The sequence below is a fragment of the Sus scrofa genome, chromosome 7 (genome assembly GCF_000003025.6).
Source record: "Sus scrofa isolate TJ Tabasco breed Duroc chromosome 7, Sscrofa11.1, whole genome shotgun sequence".
Lineage (NCBI taxonomy): Eukaryota > Metazoa > Chordata > Mammalia > Artiodactyla > Suidae > Sus > Sus scrofa.
The window spans coordinates 46,007,277-46,017,848 of NC_010449.5; the positions used below are offsets into that span (position 1 = coordinate 46,007,277).

The 10,572-nt window shown below is 41.3% G+C and overlaps 1 protein-coding gene across 1 annotated transcript; it reads left to right on the plus strand.

The window, feature by feature from the left end:
* Positions 6,308-9,885, plus strand: IL17A (interleukin 17A). The gene is given in 3 exon segments (NM_001005729.1): positions 6,308-6,390; positions 7,506-7,702; positions 8,977-9,885. Coding segments are annotated over 3 exon segments (462 nt in total). The 5' UTR covers positions 6,308-6,363; the 3' UTR covers positions 9,215-9,885.

Sequence of the window (10,572 nt, forward strand, 5' to 3'; positions counted from 1 at the left end):
AAAGTAATGGCGGTTCAACATCCTTTTGACTCCATAGGTTAGGTTTGATTTTTAAAGATGTCCAGTTGTGTGATCTGATTCCATCAGATAAAAATAGTCAGGAATAGGACTAGATCCCTAGTATCCAAAACCAAGAGCAGAAGAAAGATAATTTGTTACACAAAGGAGCTGTTCACAGACGGTCTTTGGTAGGGAAGAACAACTCATCAAGAGTTTGAATGACCAGTGGTGAAAAAAAAAAAACAGAATTCAAAAAATTCTCCTTCTCGTCTCTTAGCCTCACCAGCCCATGAATGGTGACTTGTTCAGAAGTCCTCATTGCTAATCATTCCTACAATTCCTCACATTATATAAAGAGGGAAAATTTCCAGAGGAAACCTGGACTATTCCCACCCTATCTAACGATTCATTGTTCAGGACGACCCTCAGAAACACAGCCATAGTGAACTCCTAACAGTGTGACCCTGGAAAGGAAAAATGAGGCTATGCGACTGATACTAAGATTGATATTTCTTATTTAATAAACCCTGGTAATTTCATAGGTATTAAGTCCTAATTCTTGAAGGACAACAGCTTTAACCTCAGAGCCGCGCCTCTGGTATATAATACATTTAATGCATTGAAGTTGGATGTCGGTATCTAGATCTTGGTCAGTTAGCTTCATCCATTCCCCAGAGCCCTCTAGACTCTTTTGTAAGCATTCTCCTCCGTCTAAACCATGTCTTCTTACTAATCCTCTGGCATTGCTTCTCATGCACTGGCCCATTTTCAAAATATCAGCCCCCGGATTTAAAACTCAAAAGGATTCTCTGTGGCTACTCATTACCCTCTCTGTATTACATCAAAATCAAGAGAAAAGGAGTCTTCCTGGTGATGTGCATAGCCTGAGATAAAATGACACCCATTTATTTGAGTAGCCATTGTTTATAAATTACAAAATGCATAAATCATTAATGACAGCACTGTACCTCCTCCTATACTGAGAACTTTTTTTTTTTTTTTATCAAAAAGACCATAGAATAGAAATGTAAAAGGCAATAGTATCTCAGTCACACCACCTAAACAGGAAAATTTGTAATAGATAATTTATTTCATTTTTAATGACAGTCAATTTAAGGAATAAGTTTTTATCTACCTCCGTATTATTCTCTATTATAAGTAAAAGGGAATGCTGTTTGATGACCTGACAAGGTCAAGGAGCCTTTAAGATCATTTCCCTAAACCTAGAAACCCACAGACATTTCACCAAGACCATCCCTTCCAATGCATGCTTGGCTCCCAGGAATATCTCTCTTCTCTCCACCTCACCCAGCTCCCAACTCCCAGGTCATAGTTCCTCATTACTTGTGGATATTTCTTTTTTTTTTTTTTTGTCTTTTTGTCTTTTGTTGTTGTTGTTGTTGTTGTTGCTATTTCTTGGGCCGCTTCCGCGGCATATGGAGGTTCCCAGGCTAGGGGTTGAATCGGAGCTGTAGCCACCCGCCTACGCCAGAGCCACAGCAACGCGGGATCCGAGCCGCGTCTGCACCTACATCACAGCTCACGGCAACGCCGGATCGTTAACCCACTGAGCAAGGGCAGGGACCGAACCCGCAACCTCATGGTTCCTAGTCGGATTCGATAACCACTGCGCCACGACGGGAACTCCCTTGTGGATATTTCTTTCCCAAGTCCTCAGAGAAGCAAGACTGGTAAACCTGGAGAAACCACTGAGCCAAATCATCATCCCTAATTTACTACCCCTATTTGTTCTTTCACTATTTTCTTTGTCTAACAATTCACACAGTCAAGATTACCTGATGTAGGATATACATCCAATCACTTGTGATAGAACGTGATAGAAGATAATTCAAGAAAAAGACTATATATATATATATATATATATATATATATAAAAAACTGGGTCACTTTGCCATACAACAGAAATTGATAGAACATTGTAAATCAATTATATTTTAATTTAAATTTTTTCAAGAAAAAGAATATATATATATATATATATATATATCCGGGTCACTTTGCCATACAACAGAAATTGATAGAATATTGTAAATTGACTATATTTTAATTTATATTTTTTTAATTTAAAACATTTAAGAAGATTACCCGATACAAAAGCTCACTTTATTGAGAGAGAAACTCAGCCTCGAGAATGTGAAAATACCTAAGGGCACAGTCAGTTCCTGGCAGAGCCACAATGAGAACAAAAGTGCCTTCTCATTGGTATTCTAAGCACCTAATCCCCAGTCCAGCCTTCCTTCTGTCTCAGCAGACCGGGGTCCAAACCTGAGCCAGCTGCCTCTGTAGGCAAATACCCTCCCCACTCTGCACACTCTCTCTGTGTTTCTGATTGTTCCTCCAGCTCAAGTGCACATCCTAGAAACCAGTCCTATGCAAGACTGTGTATACCTAGCTCCAATCACCACTTCAAAATGATAATCTTTACACTTTTGTGAAAACCTGACTTATTTCCCATCCTTATTTTAAAGCAAAGTTTGGTATTTCAAAGGCTGGCATACAGGGTAAAGCAGAACAATGAGGGTCAGCTCTTCCCCCTTGGCTTTCAATCAAAAGAATTGACAGCAGGAGTTCCTACAGTGGCTCAGCAGCAACAGATCCAACTAGCATCCATGAGGACGCCAGATAGATTCCTGGCCTTGCTCAGTGGGTTAAGGATCTGGCATTGCCATGAGCTATGGTGTATGTTGGCAGCTACAGGTCCGATTTGACCTCTACCTGGGAACTTCCATGTGCTGCAGATGGGGCCCTGAAAAGACGAAAAAAGAAAAAAAAAAAAGAAGAAGAAGAATTGACAGCAAACACGTTCACCTCGACCTCATCCTTGCCAGAAAGCAACAAGCAAGGACTCTTCCACTTAAGGATGGTCCATCTTAAACCACTGCCTTGTTGAGCTACCTTCAAAAGGATCAGGATGGAGAATCAAGGTGTTAGCTCAGTATGGTCACTGGAATGCAAGTGGATCCCCCCCAAATATTCAAGATTCTGAAGTAACCAAATAACATTACTTATACTGTAATTCAGTCAAAATTTTGAGCACTTACTATTTATTAGACACTATGTTAGGTGACACAAAGAATAATGAAATGGCTACCTGTTTCCAGATAGCTCACAGTCTAGCAGCAAAATCAGATACCTAAACAAATGACAAGCAGTAGGCTAGAAATATACATGAATGGCTGGGTACCAGAGAAACCAGCAACACAAATGCCATCTGTGAAGACCCGTGATGTATAAGCCTCCACATGAGGCACCATAGGAGTTACAAAGATGAGTAACATACTAGCCTTTAAGGATTACAGTAAAATCCAAAATTGGAAATGAACATCTGTCTTAAATATACTTTTTCTAGCCAAATAAAACACAGTATAAAATGAAGCAAAACTACTGGAGAGGTAGATATAAGCTCCATGTTATGGAAGCTGCTCATTCCAGCTCTAGAAGACACATTTGAACATGATCTGGAAGGACCAGGAGCCTTTTGATCAACCTGGGATGGGAAAGGGCATTTCAGTACCTAGAAAAAGACATGAAGGCATTAGAGATCTTCCTTAATTTATGAAAGCATTATATCCCAATAAACCAAATAGTTTGAAAATATCATGTCAAAAATGCATTTAAGGAGTTCCCGTCATGGCACAGTGGTTAACGAATCCGACTAGGAACCATGAGGTTGCAGATTTGATCCCTTGCTCAGTGGGTTAAGGATCCGACGTTGCCGTGAGCTGTGGTGTAGGTTGCAGACGCATCTCGGTTTGGATCCCGTGTTGCTGTGGCTCTGGCGTAGGCCGGTGGCTACGACTCCAATTAGACCCCTAGCCTGGGAATCTCCATATGCCATGGAAGTGGCCCTAGAAAAGGCAAAAAGACCAAAAAAAAAAAAAAAAAAAGAGTATTTAAGGAGTTCCCTGGTGGCTCAGTAGATTAAGGATCCAGCATTGTCCAGTAGCTTAATCACTGCTGTGATTCTGGTTAGAGCTGTGGCTTAGGTTCCATCCTTAGCCTGGCACAGCCAGGCTTTTTTTTGCTGCAGACACAGCCAAAAAAAGAAAGAAAAGAAAGTGCATTTCACACATCTAACCTACCAAATGTGGCTTAGTCTTGCCTATTTTAAATATGCCTAGAACATTTACATTGGCCTACAGTTGGGCAAAATCATCTAACACAAAGACTATTTTATAATAAAGTATTGACTATCTCATGTAATTTACTGAATACTGTACTGAAAGTGAAAAACAGTTTGCTTCTCTGGGTACAGATAGTGGTAATCGCCTCTGTCATTTGCCAGGAAGTTTCCACTGCCCAGAATCATGAAAGAGTATTGGACCACATAGCACTCACCTGGGAATGGATCAAAATTCAAACTCTGAAGTATAGCTTCTATTGAATGCACATCACTTCTGCACCATCACAAAGTCAAAAAACTAAATCGATGGAGTTTATGTTGAGGCACAGTGGAAACAAATCCAAATAGTATCCATGAGGATGCCAATTTGATCCCTGGCCTCGTTCAGTGGGTCAGGGATTGGGTGTTGCTGTGAGTTGTGGTGTAGGTTTCAGGCATGGCTCAGATCCCACCATTGCCACGGTTGTGGTGTGGGGTGGCATCTGCAGCTCTGATTCAACACCTAGCCTGGGATCTTCCATATGCCGCAGGTGCAGCCCTAAAAAGCAAAAAAAAAAAAAAAAAAAAAAAAAAAAAAAAAAAAAGAAAAGAAAAAATAAATTTAAAAATTGTACATCAAACCATTGGAAGTCAGGGCCCATCTGTGGAAGCAGGGCAATCCAGACCCCATAAGCCCAGGTCAGGAAGCGTGATGGGAGGTGATGCTCTAAAGATTGAAGATCTCAAATAGTAATTCAAATACTAAAAGGTTTGCATTTTGTTCTGCATGCAAGCAAATGGGATAAGAAAAGGCACTATCAGAGGATCATTATTTCAGGAATGTTGAAGGCTGGTGGAAGCAGCCATTGGGAGGAGCAAATGTAGCTCTTAAGACAGTCCAAGTGGGTTAGAGGAAAGGCAGTAGGACTGAGAACAGGGAATAGACATGAGAGACACAGTGGCTGTTGAGATGGCTACCTGCTGGCTTGTAGAGGCATGGGAGAGCTCACAGTGACTCCAGGTCTCCAAGAGTAGACAGTGATGTCAACACCAAAACCATTATCAGGAGAAGCTTCATCCCACCTCCTCTTCTATCCGTTATCTGCTTTGCTTATCAAGGTCACCCATCTACTATCACAACTGAGATTCCCCTGATCAGCCGGTGTCTGATTAGCCAGGAAAACACCTTACTGGGGAGAAGAGGCCAAGAGAGGGTGACATAGCCACACTGGCAACCACTGACCCCTCATTCCATCATCCTTGGGCTAGTCCTCAATGTTCCTGAGAAGGAGCTGTTCTCAAGGATCTGAACTCGAAGTTCAACTCACTTAGAGAATAGAAAGAAAAGGAAGGAGGAACCATTTTCTTTTCTTTTATCCCCCATCCCTCCCCTCCTCTCTTGTTATCATTCTTTGCTCTTCATTGCCTTCCTTTTCTTCCCCTCCCCCCACCACTTTTCTTCTGTCTCTGCCTCCACATTCACTTCTTCCCTTTGTCTGACTGCATTTCCTCACTCCATCTTCCTCCTGAGGAATTGCATGAGTTAACAAGTTACTTGATAGCAGACAGTGATAGATGTGTCTTTGATAGTCAATCTCATGTCTCTTGAACTTAGTTATTTGTTCTTCAAGCAGAGCAGACAGTCAACAAGGCAGGTGTTAATTCAAAGAAATAACGTATCCTGTCATCATTAAATTATGTCTTCATTTTTTGTTTGTTTATATGGTGAGACCTTGGGTAGTTTCTGGAATGGTCTCCACCACATCTGGCTAGGAAATCTGGTGAGGAAAGGAACTATCAAATGGGAAATCAAGACATATGACACCAGAAGTCTTGAATGCGATGGCCAACTTTTATTTCCCCATGAGCCATTAAAATAGAAGATATCTCTTATGGCAGCTTCATGTATGCCCATAAATAAATGAATTATGTGTCCCCTCTCAGCTTTTGTCATGCAATAGTTCCTCAAGATGAAGAGAGGACACAGTCTTTAGAAACATGAATTTCTGTCCTTCGAAGCAGATTATTACCCGTCATCAAGGGGAAGGTTTTCTCTGACCTCATTTGGGGATGGAACTTTTAACCAAAATGGTGTCACCCCTGAACTCACTCCGACACGCCAACGCAAGTGACCACAGAAGGAGCGAAGCCCTATAAAAAGAGAGAAGACAGCGCTACACCTTGTCCATCTCTCAGCAAGCTCCAGCTCATCCATCTGCAGTACATCAGGAGAAACTACGATGACTCCTGTGAGATCCTCGTCCCTGGTGAGTCCTGCACTAACATGCAAATGCTCTGGTCCATTTGGACCAGATAATATTTGGTGGGCATGAATTTCTGGATCTTAACTCTGGAAATCCAAGAATACTGTATATGTAGGATGGGAAATGAAACTCTCGGTAGATGTTTGTCATTGTATAGCATTTTTAAGAACTGGTACACATCAGTTTGAAAGATGAGATTAAAACTGAAAGATAGTTGCACTGGGACTAAACCACATAAGATGCCTCACATGATGCTGTGCTGTAAGAAAGAATGCTTAGGGGAAATCTGTTTCTCTGAGTACAAGGGACTTCATAGAATTCTCCCACAGCATTTTTCTTGAATCCAAAATAATGTGGGTCGCTATCCTTGGCTGAATAAGTTGTGACAGTGACTTTTTTCTTTCCTTTATCCTATTATTATACAACAGTCTTGATATCATTACCTCATTTATTCTGATTAGATACGTGGATAGCTGTGGTTTAGAGTAAACGGTCTTTATGTTTTTAAAATATTTAACTTAAATTATCTTTTTGGAAACCCAATTTGACTACAGAATCAATACATGTAACTTTAGAAAAGCTGGGAAATATACCTAAGAAAACATAAGGGGGGCAGGTAGGAATCCATTTTGGGTTGGCTGTTTGCCAGTGGTACCAACAGAATTTCTAAAATGAATGCGGATACCACATGGATTTTTTTATAGCCCTTTCTTCTAAGGTGCATATCTGACTCTACATAGAATGCCAAGAGGGGGAATCTGTGGTGCTGGAAGGCATTTCTTCCTAGAAAATCAAGATCGTTATCATTTCAACGACCTGACAGTGGACAGTGACACAGGCACTGGCAGGTTGATGACGTGCCATTTTCACTAAAACGACTGCCAGCCAATGAATAATGTGGCTTTTCTAAGCTAAAAGAAGAACTCCATGGTCCTAATATTATTTTGATGTCTTCTTACCAGCTTTTCATTTAACTGATCTGAAAATTTCATAGAGATGGTCTTGGACCATCACATGTTCTCCACAATCAGCAATTCAATCATCACCACAATTTGTCAAGGAAAACCATGGAGCACTAACCCAATCTCCCACCTCTTTCCTCTCCCATTCGGTTCCAGTCACTGCTGCTTCTGCTGAGCCTGGTGGCTCTCGTGAAGGCGGGAATCATGATCCCACAAAGTCCAGGATGCCCAAAAACTGAGGACAAGAACTTCCCTCAGCATGTAAGGGTCAACTTGAACATCTTGAACCGGAGCACACCTGCCAGACGGCCCTCAGATTACTCCAAACGCTCCACCTCACCATGGACTCTCCAGTACGTATAGAGCCCAAGATAAAATCTCCACGTTCCTCTACCTTGTATGCATCCAACTGCCCATCCAATCACCTTGATGAGGCTATTTCTCATCAGTCAGGACAGGAAGGGCCTTTGAGAAAACCAATGATTCTCAAATGTTCCTTCTACGGACTTCTTTGATGGAACCCAGCTCCCCACACCCAACCCCCCATAACACCTATCCTACCAGTTCTCATTGTCCCCGACACCAAAAATCCACTCAGATGAATGATGGTCATCATTGTAGTATTTATGATACCCCAAGTTTAGTGTTTATTCATTTTAAGAAATAAATAGACCTTTACCATAGGAGATCAGTGCTTCAACTCTCTTTACCAAAGCTACTGTTGGAAAAAACCTCTTGAAATGGCTGCTAATTAACTGAGATTTTGAGTTTTTGTTTTGTTTTGTGTTTTGTTTTTGTTTTTGTCATACAAGCACTGGGAAAATAGAGCTTGAATCCCAGGAGAGGAAGTAGCATGTTGTGTATTTACACCCCTCTTTGAGATAGTCTTAAACTACATCCCCCACAGACCAAGATTTGCTGTGTCCTTCATACATCTAACATTTAGACCCCATGAAGGACTAAATTCAAAATGTATTCGGATAGTTTGATTTTAGGCAAATAAGTCTCAGTTACACGCAGCCTACAGGTTCAGCTGACTGAAGGGTTTCTTTTCTTCTTACTTCTACTTGCTAAGAATAAAGAAGTCAACTCAAAAGACACAGCAAATCATTCCCTCAGCTGGTGGAGAGAGAGAAGGTTATAGAGGGGCTTAAGATTTTGTTCCCAGCCCTTCATATCAGCTGAGGGCTCTGTTACATGAAGGTGTTGTCAGGTAAAATTTGGAGGCATTCCCTGTTTCAAAGACAGACTTCTGAATGAATAGATTTAACAGTTATTCCTAGCCGATTCTCTTAGTCTTTTTTCATCTGTCAAATGTACCCTAAAAAAAAAGTATCCTTTGCATCAAACTTAAATCTTCTCTATAGTTTTAGTCTATCTTATTTTGTTTATTCTTTGAAGACGTTGGGAAAAACTAATCAAAGTTTTTTTTCTGTAGCATTTCATGTGCTTCAAAATCCAAGTTTTCCCCCAAAGCTCTTCTTTTTTAGACCAACAGCATGTAAAGAATGTGCAATGCCTATCATTTGTGCCCCCGTGAATTTGCCTACATCTATTTATTCCTATTCGATTTCCTTCCTGCTTTACCAGGGATTCACTTTCTTCCTGGGTTTTGTCTCCCCCACAGACGCAACGAGGACCCCGAGAGGTACCCCTCCGTGATCTGGGAGGCCAAGTGCAGCCACTCGGGCTGTATCAATGCTGAAGGGAAGGAAGATCATCACATGAACTCTGTCCCCATCCAGCAAGAGATCCTGGTCCTGCGAAGGGAGCCTCGCCACTGCCCCAACTCCTTCCGGCTGGAGAAAGTGATGGTGACAGTGGGCTGCACCTGTGTCACCCCCATCGTCCGCCATATTTCTTAAGAGCTTCTAGTCTGACCCCTGCTCCCCAAATCAGTTAGGCTTTCAGGGGAGTAGACCCAGCCCCATTTCTGACCAATCTCACCAGGGTTCTTAGTTCATCCAATGGAAGGTCCAGAGGTAACGCTTTGGTTCTGAAATGGAATCTGAACCACCCTTCCCTTTCCCCAAGAAGGAAGTTTTAGGCTGAGTACCAATTGTCGTCTTGTTTGCTTTTCTAAGGGTTTTAAGTTATTTATGTATTTAATAGACTCTGAGATAACTTCAGGGCATAAGATTCCATTTTAATGAATTACATGCCTTATTTGGTATTTTTTTATAAGATGTGATTCCAGACTTGGGAATTTTATTATTTAAAAGGTAAAACCTATATTTATTTGAACTATTTATGGATCTATTTATCTCTTCTGTCTTTAGAGAAAGGTAAAATATATGAGTATCTGTGCTGCCTAGAGAAATCCTATATAGGATTAAATAGCGATTGAAAATTTCTCAGGATTTTCTCTTCATTGTCTCTTAGGCATGCACGACATGGCTGAAATAAAGACTAAACCTAGTTTTATATTTATTAACTTAATTTTGTATATTATTGAGTTTTCACAAGAGAGACAGCAAGTTGCTCTGTAAACTCTTGTAACAAAAACAATTGGTAATAATAAAGTTTGGAAAGAAAATTTGTTTCCTTATTTTTTTTTTCTCATTAAAATTACTTCAGTGCATTCAGCTCTTTCTTATTTGCAAGAGTATGCAAATGTGTCAATAGAGAAAAACAAAGCCTGGCTTTGAGTAATACCCTCCACCCACCCCAAGTCCAAGTTCTCAGGACAATAGAGAACCCAGGCTCTCAGACTTTTAGCCAATGGCTGCTGTGGACACAAGCATTCTGTAATGAATTAAGCAAATAAAAATAATGGCCTTGGGAAAATGACATGTCTTTACTAAAGATCTCACAGGGGAGGAAAAAAGATCCTCCCCAAAACAGGACCCCAGGTTTGACAGGGAGAAGGAAGCCCTGGGAGAAGACATTGTTTGCAGACAAGAATGGCCAGTGTCACCCCAAGCTCAGGCTGCTTTTGAAGGTTAATGCCAACCAGAGAAAAGCACATGTTTTTCTTGCTCAGACCACACCCCCAGAACAACCCCTCTGGCCCTCGCCCTCTGATCCAGTGCACCCCAAGACACAGAAAGGAGTCATGGGGGCAAAACACACTTCGAGCATGAGAAAAGTTCAGCCCAAGAAAAATAAAGACTGAATCATATTCAGTTCCAGAGTAGTTTCAGGTTTCGAGTCGTAACCATGTTCCGCACTGTGGCCGACCCTGCTACACTGCCCTACTTCTGGGCGCCCCCGAGAATTCTCA